Source organism: Artibeus jamaicensis, unplaced genomic scaffold, assembly GCF_021234435.1.
Source record: "Artibeus jamaicensis isolate MK-2021 breed Jamaican fruit bat unplaced genomic scaffold, CSHL_Jam_final contig_601, whole genome shotgun sequence".
Classification (NCBI taxonomy): Eukaryota; Metazoa; Chordata; class Mammalia; order Chiroptera; family Phyllostomidae; genus Artibeus; species Artibeus jamaicensis.
Genome location: NW_026521902.1, coordinates 893,067 through 913,968, shown reverse-complemented (window position 1 = coordinate 913,968; position 20,902 = coordinate 893,067). Strand labels below are relative to the sequence as shown.

At 38.8% G+C, this 20,902-nt stretch overlaps 2 protein-coding genes across 2 annotated transcripts in view; one reads left to right on the top strand and one right to left on the bottom strand.

Annotated features, from left to right (window-relative positions):
* Window positions 1–20,902, bottom strand: part of LOC119061200 (tubulin-specific chaperone cofactor E-like protein) — a 208,600-nt gene that overhangs the window by 48,019 nt on the left and 139,679 nt on the right. The gene's annotated exons all lie outside the window — the stretch shown is intronic.
* On the top strand, window positions 15,078–15,522 carry LOC119061196 (60S ribosomal protein L31-like). Its single transcript, XM_053670668.1, has one exon. The coding sequence runs from the start codon at window positions 15,106–15,108 to the stop codon at window positions 15,481–15,483; it is 378 nt and encodes a 125-aa protein (XP_053526643.1). The 5' UTR covers window positions 15,078–15,105; the 3' UTR covers window positions 15,484–15,522.

The following is a 20,902-nucleotide window of genomic DNA, read 5'->3' as shown; positions in this document are numbered from 1 at the left end:
TTTTGATCCATTCATTTATTGATGGGCACTTAGATTGCTGCCAGCACTTGGCTATTGTAAATTGTGCTGCTATGAACATTGGTGTGCATAGGCTCTTTTGGATTGGTGTTTCAGGGTTCTTAGGATATAATCCTAGCAGTGGAATTTCTGGGTCAAAAGGGAGTTCCATTTTTAGTTTTCTGAGGAAATCCCATACTGTTTTCCATAGTGGTTGTACCAGTCTGCAATCCCACCAACAGTGCACTAGGGTTCCCTTTTCTCCATATCCTCTCCAACACTTGTTGTTTGTTGCTTTTATGATGCCATTGTGACTGGTGTGAGGTGGTATCTCATTGTTGTCTTAATTTGCATCTCTCTGATAGCTAGCAATACTGAGCATTTTTTCATGTGTCTCTGGACCCTCTGTACGTACTCCTTGGAGAATTGTCTGTTCAAGTCCCTTACCCATTTTTTAATTGTGTTGCTTGTTTTCCTGAAGTGGTGTTGTGTGAGTTCTTTGTCTATTTTGAAGATTAAACCCTTGTCTGAGGTATCATGGGCAAATATGTTTTTCCATACAGTTGGTTCTCTTTATTTTAATACTGTTTTCTTTAGACATGCAGAAGCTTTATATTGATGAGATCCATTTGTTTATTCTTTCCTTTATGTCCCTTGCTCTAGGGGACATATCAGTGAAAATATTGCTGTGTAAAATATCTGAGATTTTCCTGGACTGTTCTTCTCTAGGACTTTAATGGTGTCACTACTTATGTTTAAATCTTTACCTTGAATTTATTTTTCTGTATGGTGTAAGTTGGTGATCAAGTTTCATTTTTTTGCATGTAGTTGTCCCTCTCTCCCAACACCATTTGTTGAAGAGGCTATTTTTACTCCATTTTATGCTGCTGCCCATTTGGTGAAAATTAATTTGCCACAGAAAGTTGCGTTTATTTCTGGGGTCTCTGTTCTGTTCCATTGGTCTATCTGTCTATTTTTATGCCAGTACCAGGCTGTTTTGATTACAGTGGCCTTGTAATACACCCTGATATCAGGTATTATGATCCCTCCTACTTTGGTCTTCTTTCTCAAAATTGCAGCAGCTATTCAGGATCATTTATCATTCCATATAAATTTTTGAAGTGTTTGCTCTATGTTTGTGAAATATGCCATTGGTACTTTAATAAGTATTGTATTGAATCTGTAAATTGCTTTGGGTAGGATGGACATTTTGATGATGTTAATTCTTCAAATCCATGAACACAGTATGTTTCCATTTGTTTGTGTCTTCCTTGATTTCTTCAGTGTTGTGTAGTTTTCTGAGTATGGGTCTTTTACCTCCTTGGTTAGGTTTATTCCTAGGTATTTTATTTTTCTTGTTGCTGTATCAAATGGACTTTTTTCTTGATTTCTGCTTGATGTTTCATTGTTGGTATACAAAAATGCCTTTGATTTCTGGATATTGACTTTGAGTCTGGCTGTTTTGCAAAATTCTTTTATTAGGTTGAACAGATTTTTAGTAAAGTCTATAGGATTTTCTATGTACACTATCATGTCATTTGCAAACAATGACAGTCCAATAAATCTTTGATCCATTTTTATTTATTTTGTGTGTGGTGTAAGAAGGTGGTCTAGTTTCATTTTTCTGCACATATCTGTCCAATTTTTCCAACACCATTTATGTGCTTGCTTCCTCTATTGAATATAATTGACTATAAAATTGTGGGTTTATTTCTGGGCTCTCTATTTGGTTCCATTGATCTATGTGTCTTTTTTTATTCCAGTACCAGGCTGTTTTTATTACTATGGCTTTATAGTATAGCTTGATATTAGGAAGTGTGATTCCTCCAACTTTGTTCTTCTTTCTCAGGATCTCTATTGCTATGCAAGACCATTTATGGTTCAATATAAATTTTTAAAATATTGGTTCCAGTTCTGTGAAACAGGTCATTGGAATCTTGATGGAAATTGCATTGAATCTATAAATTGTTTTTGGGTAATGTCAGCATTTTAATGATATTAATTCTTCCTATCTATGAACACGGTATGTGCTCCCACTTATTTGTATTTTCTTCAATTTATTTCATGGATACCTGTAATTTTCTTTCTTTGTAATGTCTGTACCTGGTTTTGGAATTAGGATAATGCTGGCCTTGTAAAAATGAATTTAGGAGCCTTCCCTCCTCTTGTATTTTATGAAAGAGTTTGAGAAGGAGAGGTGTTTGTTAGTTCTTCTTGGAATGTTTGGTAAAATTCACCTGTGGAGCCATCCATTCCAGGCCTGTTGTTTGCCTGGAGCTTTTTGATTATTGCTTCAATTTCATCAGGTGTGATCTGTCTATTCAGATTCTCTGATTGTTCCTGATTTACTTTTGCAAGATTGTATATTTCTAGGAATTTATCCATTTCATCCAGGTTGTCCAGTTTGTTGGCATATAGTTGTTCAAAATATCTTCTTGCAATCCTTTGTATTTCTCTGGTGTCAGTTATTGTTTCTCCTCTTACATTACTGATTTTATTTATTTGGGTCCTTTCTCTTTTTTTTCTTGATGAGTCTGGAGGATCTTGCTTATCTTGTTTATCTTTTCAAAGAACCATCTCTTGGATTCATTGGTCTTTTGTACCATTTTTTAAAAGACTGTATTTTGTTTATTTCTGCTCTGATCTTTATTATTTACTTCCTTTTACTCACTGGGCTTTTTTTGGTTATTCTTCTTCAAGTTCCTTTAAGTGTGAAGTTAGATAACTTATTTGAGGTTTTTTTCTTGTTTCTTGAGATAGGCCTGTAATGCTATGAATTGCCATTTTAGGATTGCTTTCCCAGTGTGCCACAGATTTTGGATTGTTGTGCCCTCATTTTCATTTGTTTCAAGGTATCTTTTGATTTCTTCTTTGAGCTCATTGTTAACCTGTTCATTGTTCATGAGCACACTATTTAGCTTCCATGTCTTTGTGTGTTTTTCAATGTTCTCATGACTGATTTCTAGTTTCATAGCATTGTGGTCAAAGAATATGCCTGACATAATTTCAATCTTCTTAAATTTAAGAAATCTTTTTTTTTGTCCTAACATGTTATGCCATAAAACATTCTACTTGAAAATTATTCACTTTTTGTTGCTTTGGGTGAAATGTTCTGGGGATATCAATGAAATTCATTTGGTCTAATGTGTTGTTTAAGGCTACTGTCTCCTTGTTGATTTTCTGCCTGAAAGTGCTATCCACTGAAGTCCCCAACTATGACTGTATTTCTGTTGATCTCTCCCTTTATGTCCATTGAGATTTGCTTTACATATTCAGGTGCTCCTATGTTGGGTGTGTAAATGTTAGATCCTCTTGTTAGATTGTTCCCATTATCATTATGAAGTCTTCTTCTTTATCTCTCACTATAGCCTTGGTTTTAAAGTCTATATATTTGGATATAAATACTGTTTCCCCAGCTTTCTTTTTTTTCCATTTGTGTAAAATATATTTTTTCTATACCTTTTCTTTTAGTTTGTGTGTATCTTTCCATCAGTGATGAGTCTCTTAGAGGCAGTGTGTGTGTATGTGTGTGTGTATTCTTATCCATCAGATGCCCTCCATATTTTGGTCATAGCATTAAGCTATTTACATTTAAGTTGATTATTGATAGATACATATTTACGGGCATTTTCTTGTTAGACTTTTTTCCTGTGTTTTTCTTTTCTTCTTTTCCTATTTCTTCTTGTTCTTCTCCTCTTCTGTCTTCTCCTTCTCCTTTTTTTTTTCTCCATCCACTTCCCCTTTCCTTTCTGATTTTCCTTCTTCTTCTTCTAGCAAGCCCTTTAGCATTATCGTGGTACTGCTTTATTGTTAACAAACTCCCTTACCTTTTTCTCATCTGGGAAGCTCCTTATTTCAACTTGAATTGTGAGTGATAGCATTGCTGGTGTAAGTAGCCTTGGTTCTAAATCCTTGTTTTTCATCACTTTGAATATACCATGCCACTCTTTGCTGGCCTCAAATGTTTTTGTTGAGTAATCAGATGCCAGTCTGATTGTTGCTCCCTTGTATCTCTTGCAGCTTTTAGGATTCTCTCCTTGTCTTTAAGGCTTGTCACTTTAATTATGATGTGTCTCAGTGTAGGCCTCTTTGGGTCCAACTTCTTTGGGACTTTTTGAGCTGCCTGGACTTGTGTGTCTTTTTCCACCACCAGATTAGGGAATATTCCAGTCACAATTTCTTCAGATAAATTCTTGATCCTTTGCTCTCTTCTTCTTCTAGTATTTCCATAGTGTGGGTGTTGCTTTGCTTCATGTTCTTCAAGATGTTTCATAAGCTCTCCTCATTTTTAAAGTATTTTTTCCTTTCTGCTGCTCTGTCTGGGTGTGTTCTTTTCTACCACGTCTTCCAAATCACTGACTCAATCCTGTTCATCTAACCTACTGTTTATTTTTTCCAGTGTACTTTTTGTTTCAGATACCCCACACTTTATTTTTGACTGGTTCTTCTTTATATTTTCCATGTCTTTTTTCATGTTGTTGGCTATCCTTATAATCATTACCCTAAACTGTCTATCTGATAAACTGCTTGCCTCCATTTCATCCTGTTCTTCTCTTGTTCTTTCACCTGGGGTGTGTTTCTTTGTTTTCCCATTTTTGCTGCTTCTTTGTATTTTCTGCCTTAGCTGTTAAACTAACCAGCCATTCAGCAGATCAGTTGTTATCAAGCTGTAATCTAATCAAGCTGTGATCGGTAGCCTGGTTTAAGCACCACAGGGTTGGGCAGACTAATTCCTGAGGGAGTGGGTATTGCATCCTCTCAGACTGACGCCATTCAGAGGAGTGCTCTGCCTGAGAAAGACAGCTTCTGCAGGCTGGGGAATGACTCAGCTCAGGGATCCTGGCAGTGGTTCTTTCAGCTCTCTCTTCAGAGTCACCAGCCCTGACTCCCCTCAAGCATCTCTAGTCAACTCTGTCCCCCTTAGAATGTCTCTGTGTCTCTAGCCATCTCTCCCTGGCAGACAGAAACCCTGCTGCCTTTCATAGGTCAATGTTATCTGGGTTCCTTCCAGCTATGGTGCTGTAGGCTGGAGAATCCAACTTGGGCTTTAGCCCTCATACTTCTCAGTGGAACCTCCAAGCCACTGAAATATTCCTCTGGAACTTCAGGTGCTGCCCATGGGAAATCAGTCGGTCCTCTCAAACCTCCTCTGCACTCCCTACCAATCATAATGTGGTGATGTGGTTTCTTTTGTCTGTCCATGGTTACAAGGCTTCTCTCCAGCTAAGTGTTCAGTTGGTTATTTAGGATAATTTCTCTATAATTTCCTTGTTATTCCAGAGTGATACTGGGGGGGGCGGTTAGTGTAGCTTCCACTTACTCCTCCATCATCTTGGATCCCCTACCAGTGAAATTTTTTTTGAGGACTCTTTCAATGCCTTTGCCCATTTCACAATGATGATTTACGAGTGCACCTGCCACACTGTGCTGAGTATTCAGCTGTTTTTGATGAAAATGGCATGATCCCCATGCTCCACACTCCCTATTCACCTGCTTTCATCCTGAGCAACTTTTGTTTTATTTCCCCAGATGAAAATAAGTCCTCAAAGGAAAATGTGTTGCTGATGTGCAAGTGGTAAAACAAAAAATGGTATAAGTACTAAAAGGCATAAAAATAGATGAGTTAAAAAACTTTTGAGCAGCAGTAAAAATATCTCAATAGGTGTATTGCATCAAGTGGAGAATACTTTGAAGGTGATTGAAGTTTAAAAATGTAAGAATAAATACACAATTAAAAAAAATAAATTGGGCCCCAGTATTTTTGGGCCCCTGGTATACTAATTTCTCTTTAGTATTTGGGCTTATCTCTGTATTTCTTGTCTTTCTACTAGTTGGTCTTTCTGTTCATGTTCCATTATTAACTATTATTGAAGTTCTACAATACAGTTTATTACAGTATTGTAATAAACTTCATTACTGAATGAAGTTAATTTTTCATTACTGAAGCTTTATAATACAGTTTAATGTCTCAGAAGATATGCTGCTGATTTAAAGATGTCCATTATCATTTTGAGTATGTTGGTCCTATTTCCCCAACTAGACAATAAACTTCATATTTTATATTTTGGATTCTTCCATTGCAACCAAAGAGTGATAAGGACATGGCATGACATTAATATACATTTGACTTTTTAAGACAAACTTTATAATACTAATACTGAGTTTCCCAACCCAAATGAAGTAATGAAAGCTGGGAGTGGTGAAAACTCTACACCTGGGTTTCTACCACAGTCACCAGTGTGTCTCTTTCTATGGCAGGGGACTTGTGGACTGAGCTTTGTTTGAGGTGGGCAGGATGCATGGACTCCCTGAAGAGCTATGTAGTATGACAGAATGAACTAGGGCTTTGGAGCCAGACTGACCTGGTTTGAGCCCTGGCTCTGCCACTAATTATCAGTGCCACCTTGGGCAGGTAACTTACCCTCTCTAAACCTCTTTTCCTCACCTGTAAAAATTGGTATTATAATATCTCCCTCATCAAGTAGTTGTTAAGATAAAACAGGGTCATATTTTGTAAAGTTCCTAGTGCAGTCCCTAGTGCTTCAACAATAGCTTGTGCTTTAATAGTAGCAGCTATTGTAGTAATGGTCATAGGAATTTTTTTAGTTATTCAATAAAAGCTTATTGGATGTGCAGAGAACTATACAGGAAAACCTCTGATTACCATACTTTGGACACAGGACTCTGAAGTAGCAAAAACTGCTTCCAAATAAAGAAAAAATGATAATGATACTCAGCATTGACTAACCACTAACCAGGTATCAGGAACGAGTGGCCTTGTTTATGAAACATTATCATATTTAATTCTCACAATGGCTGGCAGACACCTTCCAGACCTGACTCTACAGATCTGCATACCTGCTACAGCACCAGGAGTTTCCCCAGCTCCCCAGGGCCTTTTGGCCTGGCCAGGGTCAGAGGGGCAGCATTGTACTATGGGAAGGGGGAACACTGTCTCTGGAGCCACTTACTAATTTCTTTGAGTTTTGGGTTTCTCCTTTAGGAAATGTAACTATTAATAGCACACTTTAAGGGGTTGCTGTGAGCAGTGAGGATGTATATAGCACTTAGAATAGCACCTGGCACATAGCCAGAGCTGAGTGACTATTATGCATTTATTATCTTCTTCATTTACTGTACTTTCACTATCCAGTACTTTGAGTCCCCTATTTTAAGGAACTGAAAGAATGATAGCCTCAGCTTGTTGGGAACCTTACACCTGGCTTCTAGCTAAAAACATTGCGTTGATTACAGGAACCTGTGCGCTCCAAAGTCAATCGGCTACAGGCACATGAGGTGTCCACGAGTACCAGTTGCACCCAAGTAACCAATAAGCGGGCCCTTCTTTGTCTCAAGCTAGCCAATAGCAAGCAACCTAATCTCTCCCTCCTCCCCTATATATATACCCAGTTCGGAAAAATAAAGTTTGCAGCTTGATCAGAATCTTTTGTCTTGCTGACATTCTTCGCACCTCTTGTCCCCCCAACCCATTTGTTCTAGGTAGGTGGTTGAGCTCCAGTTGACTGCTCCGCGGGCCGGAGCATCAGCTGAATGAATTTTAAGGAGAAGTTAGTAATTAAGACAATTTACTTTCCCTTCCCCTCTAAGCCTATTTGTTCAACTTAAGTTAAAAACGTTTCTAGTGCATTTACAAATAAGGTAATTGGGTAGTAAATTATGTCATTTATAGGAACTACTAATGTCATTGAAATATTATAGAACACCACCTAGTTGCTAATGAATTATAAGTTTAATGGACAATTTTGGTCTAGCCCCCTTTTTCCTCTAAGCACCATTTCTCATATCTTAACCTGTGAATGTTGGATTGGATGAATTCTTAGTACAATGAGGGAAAGGAAGGGATATTAATCCCACCTTTACTTCTTAGTAGTTAAAGTCATATCAAATACAGTTACCAACAACTATAATCAAGACAGGTTTTGTTCATCTATCTCTCAGACTAAAAGGCTGAGTTGGGACTCAGTTTCCCACTGGTTTTCTCTGCTTCTGAACTTCAAAATGGAAAACTAAGCTGCATCCAAATGTGTCCATCCTCATCCTCACCCACTTACCATCTTTAAATGATTTTTTAAAATTTTACGTCTTTTTGCCAGTCACTGCCAACATCCTCAGGTGCCCACTTTTGGATCTTTTCCCCTGCCCTAAAATGCCAAGGTAGGGGAAGGTCTAGACCTCTTGTGATGAGTACTGGAAAATAAGTGCCAGAGGTAGGGGTGGGGTCCAAGGTTGAGGATGAGGCAGGACAGACCCTGCTCTGAGTTCCTTGGATCCAGCTTTCCATTACTATGTACACAGTAGGCAACTGGTGTCTGGACAAAACCTCAAGGCAGGAGAGAAAAGGGTTGCTGGTAAAAGGGCAGAAGAACAGGAAAATGGTCTTCATATCCTTTATGAAAAGCCACCATTTTAAAAAATGTTTCCTCATCTTGCACTAATTTTAGCCATCTGGGTCCAACCTCTGTAGGGGCAGGAAATTTTTATCTTCAGAGGTAATATTATAGAGGCTTGCTAACTCAATTCCTTTTTCTTCCCATGAATGGCAAAAATTGAGACCCATATTTAAGATGAGAGTTCCTGGCCTTAGCCCCTCTACAAACAATTCTTCCCTATGATATCTCGGCTCACTGCATCTAGAAGCAATGGCTTGAGCATACACTATGCCCCTCTGCCCAACAGAGCCATCCTGGAGAGTAGTTCAGCCACCATGTCATGGCTGCAGGAAAAGAGAAGGCTCCTGTAGTAGGTCTCAAGAAGAAGCAGGGAGAGCATCCTTCTTAAAACTCTTTCCCCATTATGCACCATTTCAAGGCCCTTGGGTTCACAATTTGGTTTTATGATTTGCAGAAGGGCAAGCTCTCTGACCAGACTGTGCTCATCCTGATGAATCCATGGCGGCTCTGGGGATTTACACAGACCTTAAGAGGCATATTTATTTTACTGAAATCATCAGAGGCCAATTCATCTGGACAGTTACTCCTACTGGCATCATTACCCCAACCACTCACTCAGGGACTGAGTCTGGATGAAAGGTATTAGCATCTTTTCTCTCCCTCTCCCCACTTCCTCTCTCAAGCTACATAACTCCAATTATGTGCAATGTAAATTAACTGTGAGCATTAAACTACAACACTGTTTTTCATTTTTCATACAAATCCTCTTTTCCAAAATGCAAAGGGAGTTTATTCTCTGAGACCCTTCCTGGAGCACTTATTTAGAGCTTAAACCATTCAGCATCAATGTGTAGCATTTTCATATAGTTGGGTCTAAACAAAAATTTGCTGTAGCTAATGAGATTGAGATGGAAAAATACACTAAGGCAGATCAGCCAAAGACCAACAATGGTTTCTACTTCCAGATTATTCCTCTTGTGATGTTCTAAATGTAAGCAAATCATTTCAGTACTTAGTACATCAGTATAGAGTGTGGGTTGAGATCATAAGCTTTGGGTTTAGAGGATAAATTCAGACTTTGCCACTGAGATAATATAACTTTAGGCATGTTAAAAAACTCCTCTGAGTTTCAGGTTACCCTTAACTAATTGGCTTATTGAAGAGAATAAGTGAGATAATGTCCATGAAGTATTCAGCACTGGGATTGGCTGAGAGCAAGCCATTAGCATAAAAAGAATACCACTTGCATGAGTAGAATGTGCTGCTGTGCTTTCAATTACCTAATTTTATCCTTGTGATGTTTTTGCTGCATAAAGGGTATAGACAACATCATTATCACAGCGTAATCAGGGGGGAAACTAAGAACTAGAGTAGAAAAGTGAAATGCTCCAAGGTTACACTAATGTTTAAAGACAAAGCAAGGCTAGAATCCAGGGGCTCTAATTCTGTTTCTAATACTCTTAACACCTTGCTATGTTTCATAAGCACAAAATCTGATATATGATATATCTGAATCAAATAGAAGAACACACTTAAGTAAAGCCTATAAATACCAGTACAATGAGGTTATAGAATTAACTAACTAACCTACTAACTAACTCTTCCTCTATTAGAATTTCTTATTTTTATTTAAATTTAATATTTATTATATTTTTTCCACTCTCCTATTAGGCCTTTTTCAGAATTTTATTGTGCACTTGTTGAGTCGATATGTCATGTACAGTGTTCTATCTTTTTTACATAAATGATTGGATCAAGATGACAGCATAGGTAAATGCTGTGTTGTCTCCTCTCACAACCACATCAAAATTACAACTGAACTACAGACTGAGAACTACCTGATGTCCTATAACTAAGGATTCACAGAAGAATCCACATCAAGACTGGTAGGAGGGGTGGAGAGATGGAACTGGCTTGTCCCACACCCACATGTGGCAGATAAGAATCAGGAGGGATATCTCAGCTGGGGAGGTGCCCCAAAGGAGCAAGGAGTCCAGTCCCATAGGAGGCTCCCCAGCCTGAGGCTCCAGTGCTGGAAAAATAAGTTCCCAATATTTCTGTGAAAACCAGAAGGGATTGTGGCTGAGTGAGAGGGAGGATTCCTAGAGTCCTAGGGATTCGCCTTGAAAAGCACAGACATATGCTTATTCACTGATGGACTCTCTCATTCTGAGCTCCAGCATTGGGGCAGCAGCTTGAAAGGAGCCAAGGACATGGTGAGAAGCTGAATTGTCTGGTTTCAGGGCAAGGGCTGGAGGAGCAGTTTTCTCCCAGACAGAAGTTCTGGAAGAAGCCATTGTTCTTTTGCTGAGCCCTTCCCCTCCAAGCTGCACACACAGTGTGGCACCATACCTGAGTCTCCAGCATCCTGGCAAAAACCATTTGCCCCACTGTGGTAATTCTCTGTGACCCTGCCCCACCAAACTTGCAAGCCCATCCGAGCTGCTTCTAGTGGCTTTTCCATACAAATGGTCTGTCTTTGCTCATGCTATGAATTTTCCCAAAATCTCTCAGTTTCACAAACCTCAAACAAGCAGCATCTGGCCTACACACGCCCCATACCACTTGCTGAACAACCTCAAGCCTGGCACAAGTGGCGACTGGCCTCAGTCTGCAGCTTAGTTTTTCTCAGACACCTCTAAGACCAGAACAAGTGGCAACTATCTGCAAATCACTTTGTAGCTCATACCAAGTGTCCCCAAGCAAAGCACAGGCAGCAGCTGACATTGGCCTGCATCGAAGTTCATCTTGAGAGGCCCCAGAACAAATACATCTGGTGGCCAGCTTCAGACCATGCCAGAGGACCATCCAAACACCTCCACAAACAACACACCCATAGGGCATGCACCAGAGCATTGCTAAAGTGAATCCTATTCCATAGGGTCAGATCCTGCACAACAGCTCCTCTGCTCTAGACATGGCTAGTCTTCATAAACAAACATCTTGAGCTGTCAGCCAACAACAATAAAAACATCAGTTGCAACAGGAGGGCACACTCAGCCCACATAAGGAATACATCTGGAATACCCAGCTCAGGTGACTAGAGAGGCTGGTGCCATCAGGCTCCACATAATGCTACCCTGACAAGAGCTGGAGATATAGCAGCTATACCTAATATATAGAAACTAATACAGGAAGGCTGCCCACATGGGGAGACATATAAGCATTCCCCAAATGATAGAATAGGACACAACTCCAGAGAAAGAACTAAACAAAATGGAGACAAGCAAACTACCAGATGCAGAGTTTAAAAAACAATGGTTATAAGGATGCTCAGTAATCTCAGTGAAAACTTCAACAAAGAGATAGGAAACATTAAAATGGAGATTGAAAACATAAAAAAGAACCTGTCATAAATTAAGAGTACAATAATGGAGAGTACATTAAGGGGAATCAATAATAGATTAGGTTAAAAAGAGGATCAGCAATTTGGAAGATAAGATGGCAGAAATATCTAATCAGAATAACAAAAAGAAGAAAATTTAAAAAAGGTGAGGATGGGGCAAGACTGAAGATGGTGGTGAGGTCAGTGGGAGCTGAACCCACTTGCTTGTGCACCCAGCTGGGACACTGAGCTGATCTTCTGAAGAACACAGTGACCAGCCAATGGAATCCCATCTTATATGATGTCTGGAAGCCAAAGGTTGCAGAGGACACTTAAATGGACAGTAAGGGGATTTTCTTGGCCAACGGGAAGGTCCTTGGGCCTCAAGCCAGAGACTGTGGCTGCCACAGGAACATTGAAAGAGAGCTGGGTCAGTGATTGCAACTTGGTGGCTCTCTCCCCTCTCAGAGTGGGGAAGTCACAGAGCCATGCCAATAGGGACCTGTATTCGTAAAGTTGCTGAGGGGATAAGGAGGCAGTAAGAGATAGACATACAGCAGTGTACCTGGCTGGGACAGTGGTTACTTGCTGGGTCAGTACCAGAGAAAATAAGGAGCCAGGTGGCACCTGGGATGGGTGAAGAGGTGGGCTGTGACTTGCCATGACACAGATAGACTCTGAACTAGTCAGAGAGTTGGTCTGTGTGGAAAGCCAGGAGCTTGATAGGAATGGCCAGCTTCACCCAATAGGGACCTCTCTTTAGGAAAAGGATCTCAGCTGCTGTGCAAGGACCTTAGTGAATGGGATGGGCCAGTAAAGAGAGAGGAGTGGGGGCCAGATTTGATCCCATTCAAGGTACCTCATGGATTGATCAGAGGGGAGTGGTGGGGACTCAGAGAGATAGCAGCACCCAGAGATACTTCTTTCAAGAGGGGACAGAGCAGCCCCGAAGGGACTTCAAGCCTGCACAGTACCCAGGCCAATAAAGGATGGGGGCATGATTTGCTCCCATTCAGTGCACCCCAGAGACTGGTCAAAGGGTTGCACAAAATGGTGGATTATAGGCACAAGCCTGGTGCATATGCACAGAGTCCATAGTGCAGATCGAATGGCGCTCTGAGGGCATGGACTGGAAACTGGGCACTTGTGATTATTGTAGCCCAGACAGAGCCCCATCTTCCTGGAACCACAGGAAAGGAAAAAAAACAGAGCCTAGCTCCCCTCTGCCTGCAGCATATGGGAAGATAAGCAAAACCCACTTGGCAGGTTTAAAGTCAGCAAGAAGCTTTTATTTTTCAAGTGTATGGCAGTAAGACCTGGAGCTGTGAGAAAACCAGAGACAAATTCAGGAAGAAGTCAGAAGGTAAGCAGCAACAGCTGAGATAAATTTCACTTTGAACAGCATACAAGACAAGGTGAGAGTTGTGAGTACCAGATAACCTGCTGGAGTAGAGAACCTACCAACAAAGGAGCCACCAATGGTAAATCCCAAGTACAGTAAGAAAGCACACACAAACAGAAGAAAGGGCAACCCTAGAGCATCTGGACAAGGAGATCGAAGAGACCTTACCACTGAGTGCCACAGAACTCCTACCACAGAAGTTCACCCTACAGAGATGGCTGGCAAAGCAGAGCATCCAGAATCACAGAAACAAACAAACAGTGACCTAAAATGGGGACACAAAGGAAGAACCCACAATCAAAAAGAATAGAAGGCTCCCTAGTAAAACAGTTAAATAAAATGGAGGCAAGCAAACTATCGGACATAAAATTCAAAAGAATGGTTATAAAGATGCTCAAGGAATTCACTGATGACTACAAGGAACTGAGAAGGAACTAAAACAGTATGTAAAAAGAAGTAGAAACTGTAAACAAGAACCAGGAAGAAATGAAGACTATCTGAAATAAAAAATACACTAGAAGGAATTACAAGCAGGCTGGATGAAGCAGAGGATTGAATTAGTGAACTGGAAGACACAGTAGAAAGAAATACCCAGGAAGAGTGGCTGAACAAAAAAAGACTCAAAAATATGAAAACAGCTTATAGGAACCCCAAGACAACATGAAATGCAACAACACTTGATCATAAGAATACCAGGGGAAGAAAAGGAGCAAGGGATAGGAGCCCTGCTTGAAAAATTAATGACAGAAAACTTCCTGAATCTGGAGAGGGGAAAAACTATGCAAGTTCAGGAAGCACAGAGGGTCCCCATCAATATGAACACAAACAAGCCTACTCCAAGACACATCATAATTAAAATGCCAAGTATTAAAGACAAAGAGAAGATCTTAAAAGCAGCAAGGGAGAAATAAAAAGTAACATACAAGAGAGATCCAAAAGGCTAGCCATCGATTTATCAACAGAATCACTACAAGCCAGGAGGAATGGTAAGAAATATTCCAAGGAATGCAAAGCCAAGGTCTCCAACCAAGACTACTCTACCCAGTAATGCTCTTAATTAAAGTGAAGGTGAAATAAGGAGTTTCCCAGACAAAAGAAGGCTGAAAGAATATACCTTCACCAAACCAGCACTGCAAGATATTCTAAATGGACTGCTTTAAGAAGAGAAACACAAAGAGCCCTGACTGTTGTGGCTCAGTGGATTGAGTCCCAGTGTGTGAACCAAAGGGTCACCAGTTTGATTCCCAATTAGGGCATATGCCTGAGTTGAGAGCCAGGACCCCAGTAGGGGGCATGTAGGGGTAATCACACATTGGTGTTTCTCTCCCTCTCTTTCTCCTTCCCTTCCTCTCTCTCTAAAAATATGTAAATCTTTAAAAAGAAAAAGAAAAGGAAGAAAAACAGCAAGAGAGAGGCACACTGGTACAAAGGGGGAAATGAATGAATACCTATAATAATAACCTTAAAATGTTAATGGTAAAGTGCCCCAATCAAAAACCATAAGGTAGCTAAATAGATAAGAAAGCATGACCTGGATATATGCTGCTACAAGAGACCACCTCAGAAAGAAAGGTCTACACAGGCTGAAAGTGAGGGGTTAGGAAAAAATATTCCAACAAATGGACAGGAAAGAAAAGCTGTGGTAGCAGTACCTATATCAGACAAAATAGACTTCAAAACAAAGGCCATAAAATAAGAAATAGAAGGATACTTTGTAATATTCAAGAATCTATCAAGAAGACATAAACATTATGAACATATATGTACCCAACTTAGGAGCACCCAAACATATAAGAAATATCTTGGAGGACTTCAAAAAATATATAGACTTCAATACACTTATACTAAGAGAATTTAACACCACCGTGTCAAAAATGGATAGATCTTTCAAAACATAACATCAGACAATTCCTTGCGCTCTTTCTTTTTGACTTGGGCCCAACATAAGGCCCCTTGTCGCCTGAGTTTAGATGGCTCCCGCAAAGAAGGGTGGCGAGAAGACGAAGGACCATTCTGCCATCAACGAGGTAGTAACCAGGGAGTACATCATCAATATCCACAAGCGCATCCATGGAGTGGGTTTCAAGAAGCGTGCCCCTCGAGCACTTAAAGAGATCCGGAAATTTGCCATGAAGGAGATGGGGACTCCAGATGTGCACATTGACACCAGGCTCAACAAAGCTGTCTGGGCCAAAGGAATAAGGAATGTCCCATACCGTATCCGAGTGCGGTTATCCAGAAAACGTAATGAGGATGAAGATTCACCAAACAAGCTCTATACGTTGGTTACCTATGTACCTGTCACCACTTTCAAAAACCTACAAACAGTTAATGTGGATGAGAACTAACTGATGATTGTTGAATAAAGTTATAAAACTGCAAAAAAACCCACATAACATCAACAACATTGATGCAGCATTGAACAACACCCTACATCAAATGGAATTAACTGATACACATAGAACCTTTCATTCCAATAAAGCAAAATACACATTATTTTCAAATGCACATGGAATATTTTCAAAGACAGCCCACATGATAGGACACCAAACAAGCCTCAACAAATTCAAGAAAATTGAAATCATATCAAGCATTTTTTTTTTGGAACACAAGAGCCTGGAGCTAGAAACCAACCTCAAGGACAAAACTCAAAAATACTCAAATTCATTGTGATTTATAGCATGCTAATAAACAATGAATGGGTTAATAATGGGATCAAGTAAGAAATGAAAAGGTTTCTGGAAACAAATGAAAATGAACATATGATAGTCTAAAACCTATGGGACACAGCAAAGGCAGTTCTGAGAAGGAACTTCATAGTGATACAGTCCTACCTAAAGAAGATAGAAACATTCCAAATAAACAACCCAAACCTACATCTACAATAACTGGAAGAACAACAAGGCCCAGAGAGAGCAGAGGAAGGAAATAACCAAGATCAGAGCAGAATTAAATGACATAGAGACTAAAAGAACAATTCAAAGGGCCAATAAATCCAGGAGCTGATTCTTTGAAAACATAAACAAAATTGACAAGCCTCTCAGCAGACTCATCAGGAAAAAAAAAGAAGACCCAAATAAATAAAATCAGAAGTGAAAGAGGAGAGATTACAACTGATAGCACAGACATACAATGGATTGTAACATATTAGTACAAACAACTATATGCCGAAATTTGAAAACCTGGGTAAAACAGACAAATTTCTAGAAAAATATAATGTTCCAAAACTGAATGAAGAAGAAGCACATAGCTTCAACAGACCAATAACAGCTGGTGAAATCTAAGCAATAACCAAAAAATTCTCAGCACACAAAAGCCCTGGACCAGATGCTTTTACAGGAGAATTTCACAAACCATTAAGGAAGAGTTAACCCCTATCCTCCTCAGACTATTCCAAAAAGTTCAAGAAGAGGGAAGACTCCCAAACACTTTTTATGAAGCCAGCATCATCCTAATCCCAAAATTGGGCAAAGACACAACACAAATAGAATACTATAGGCCAATATTACTGGTGAACATAGATGCTAAAATCCTCAATAAAATATTGGCAAAGCATATCTAGCAATACATTATAAATATCATACACCACGGTCAAGTGGGATTCATCCAAGGGATGCAAGAATGGTAGACTATCTGCAAATCAATAAATGTAGTACATCACATAAACAAAATCAAAGACAAAAAAAATCACATAATCATATCAATAGATGCAGAAAAAGCATTTGATAAGGTACAACACCCATTTATGATAAAAACACTCAGCAAAGTGGGAATAATATTACCTAATAGAGGGAGCTTTCTTCAACATAATAAAGGCCATATATGAGAGACCTACATCCAACATCATACTCAATGGGCAAAAACTTAGAGCTTTTTCACTAAGATTGGGAACAAGATCAGGATTTCCACTTTCACCACTTCTATTCAACCACTTCTATTGGAAGCCCTAGCCACAGCAATAACAGAAGAAAAAGAAATAAAATGCATCTAAATTGGAAAAAAGGAAGTAACGCTGTCATTCTTTGCAGGTGACATGATAGTATACATAGAAAACTCTATAGACTCCACCAAAAAACTACTTGACCTAATAAGTGAATTTGGCAAAGCAGCAGGACACAAAGTCAATATTCAGAAATCAGAGTCATTTTTGTACTTCAACAATGAAATGTTACAAAAAGAAATCGGGAAAAAAATCCCATTTGCTATAGCAACAAGAAAAATAAGGTACTTAGGAATAAACCTAACCAAGGAGTTAAAAGACATATCCTCAGAAAACTACACAACGCTGAAGAAAGAAATTAAGGGAGACACAAATAAATGGAAACATGTACTGTGTTCATGGAGAAGAAGAATTAACATCATCAAAATGTTCATACTACTCAAAGCAACTTATAGGTTCAGTGCAATCCCTATTAAAACACTAATGACATATTTCACAGATGTAGAACAAACATTTCAAAGATTTATATGGATAGAACCATAAACAACCCTGAATAGCCTCAGCAATTTTGAGAAAGAAGAACAAAGTAGGAAGGATCACAATACCTGACATCAAACTACATTACAATTCTACAGTAATCAAAACAGTCTGGTACTGGCATAAGAACAGATATATAGATCAATGGAACAAAATAGAAAGCCAGAAATAAACCCAAGTCTCTATGGTCAATTAATATTTTACAACGGGGACAAAAGCAGAAAATGGAGTAAAAAATAGCCTCTTCAACAAATAGTGTTGGAAGAGCTAGACAGCTACATGCAAAAAATGAAACTTGACCATCAACTTATACCATATACAAAAATAAACTCAAGATGAATAAAAGACTTAAATATAAGTCCAACACCATAAAAGTCCTAGAGGAAAACATCAGCAGGAAAATCTCAGATATTACGTGCAACAATATTTTCACCAATATGTGCCCTAGAGCAAGGGATATAAAGGAAAGAATAAACAAATGGGACTTCATCAAAATAAAAAGCTTCTGCATGGCTAAAGAAAACATCAGCAAAATGAAAAGGGAACCAACAGTATGAGAAAATGTATTTGTCAATGATACCTCGAACAAGGGTTTGATCTCCAAAATATACAAAGAACTCACATGACTCCACTCCAGGAAAATAAATAACCCAATTAAAAAATGGGCAAAGGACTTGAACAGACACTTCTCCAAAGAGGACATACAGAGGGCCCAGAGACATATGAAAGGATTCTCAGCATCACTAGCCATCAGAGAAATGCAAATTAAAACCACAATGAGATACCACTTCACACTAGTCAGAATGGCCATCATAAACAAATCAACAAACAAGTGCTGGAGAGGTTGTGTAGAAAAGGGAACCCTAGTGCGCTGTTGGTGGAAATGCAGACTGGTACAGCCACTGTGGAAAACAGTATGGAATTTCCTCAGAAAACTAAAATGGAACTGCCTTTTGACTTGGCAATTCTGCTGCTGGGATCATATCCTGAGAATCCTGAAACATTAATTTGAAAGAATCTTTACAGCCCAATGTTCATAGCAGCACAATTTATAATAGCCAAGTGTTGGAAGCAACCAAAGTACCCATCAGTAAATGAGCAGATCAAAAAACTGTGATACATTTATACAATGGAATACTATGTAGCAGAAAGAAAGAAGGAGCTCCTACCCTTCACAACAGTATGGATGGATCTGGAGAGCATTTTGCTAAGGGAAATAAGCCAGACATTGAAAGATAAATACCACATTATCTCACCTAAGTGGAACCTAATCAACAACAACAAAAAAAGTGAACAAAATAGAACCAGAGACATTGAAATGAAGAACAAACAGACAGTCACCAGAGGGAAGGTGGGAGGGGGATAATCGGGGGAAAAGGGAAAGGATCACCAGGGAACATGTGTAAAGGACTAATAGACAAAGACAAAGCAGGGCTAGGATCGAGGGTGAGAGGTTGGGATGGGTGGGGTGGTGGGAATGGTTAAGGGAGAATAGAGACAACTGTGCTTGAATGACTATAAAAATATAGAAAAAAAAGATAAGGATAATTTAAGGGGCCTCTGGCACATGATGTGTACTCACGTTCACGTCATGGGGGTGGCAGAAATAGAAGAGAAACAGTAAGAAATTATAAACCTATTTGAAGAAATAATAATGAAAATCTTTCCTAATCAGTGAAGAAAATAGATGCACAAGCCCAGGAAGCACAGAGGTTCCCCGACAAGATGGACCCAAGAGGCCACACCAAGAAACATCCCAATTAAAATTCCAAAGGGCAAATACAAAGAAAGAACCTTACAAGCAGCAAGAGAAAAGCAGTTAGTTACCTACATGGAGTCCCCTTATGACTGTCAGCTAATTTCTCAACAGAAACTTTACAGGCCAGAAGGGACTGGCACAAAATTTTCAAAGATGCAAAGCAAGGACCTACAACCAAGGTTACTCTACTGAATGAAGCTATCATTTAGAATTAAAGGACACATAAAGAACTTCCCTAACAAGAGAAATCTAAAAGAGTTCAACATTACCAAACCAGTATTACAAGAAATGTTAAAGGGACTACTTTTAAAGAAGAAAAAATATTAAAAATATGAATAATAAAATGGCAATAAGTACATATGTGTAAACAATTGCTTTAAATGTAAAGATTAAATGCTCCAATCAAAAAAACATAGAATGGCTGAATGAATAAGAAAACGAGATCCACAGTATACTGTCTGCAAGTGTCTCACTTCAGATTGAAAGACACACACAGACTGAAATATAAAAAAATGGTAAAAGATATTTTACTCAAAAGGAAACAAACCAACAAAAAAGCTAGGATGGTAATACTTATACCATACAAAACAGACTTTAAAAGAATCTATAGCAATACACAAAAAAAGGGCCCTGGCAATTTCTCCTCTGGGTATTTATCCAAAGATATGCAAAATACTAACTATAAAATATATGCACCCATATGTTCATTGCAGCATTATTTACCATAGCCAAGATATGAAAGCAACCTAAGTGTCCATCAATAGACAAGTAGATAAGAAGTAAACATATGTACAATAAAAATATGACTCTGCCATAGAAAAGAATGAAATCTTGCCATCTGCAACAATAGAGGTGGACCTAGAGGCTATTATGCTAAGTGAAATAAATCAGAAAGAGGAAGACAAATACCATATGATTTCACTTATATGTGGAATCTAAAATACAAAATAAATGAGCAAACAGGACAGAAACAAATTCATAAAAATAGAGAATATTTTGATGTTTGCCAGATGGGAGGGGGCTTGTGGGATTGGGTGAAAAATAAGAAGGTATTCAGAAGTACAAATTGGTAGTTACAAAATGGTCATGGGGATGTGAAGTCCAGCATAGGGAATAGAGTCAATAACATTATGATAACTACTATGATGTCATAGGGGTACTAAGCTTATCATGGTGATCACTTTGTAAGTTATATAAATGTTTCAGCACTATGTTGTACACCTGAAACTAATATAATATTGTATATTGACTGTAATTGGAAGTTTTAAAATATTTTAAAAATTAAAATACAATAAAATTTAAAAAATAATAAATGATCTTATTTTACCCTCAGAGCAGCATGTGAAATAAGTGTTACTAACTCAATTGCATAGATAAAGAAATGGAGGCTCTGGGAGATTATACATGTTGTTGCAGACAACAAACAATTCCAAAGTGCATGTTCTTATATTGCTCTAGTCCATTTTCTTAGATACCTATGAAGATTGGAGCCTGACCTGCCCACACCAAACAGGACACAAGGTGAGATAAG

What these genes read in the sequence shown, in the direction of transcription:
- LOC119061196 (XM_053670668.1), top strand. Translation starts at nt 15,106, where the DNA reads ATGGCTCCCGCAAAGAAGGGTGGCGAGAAGACGAAGGACCATTCTGCC.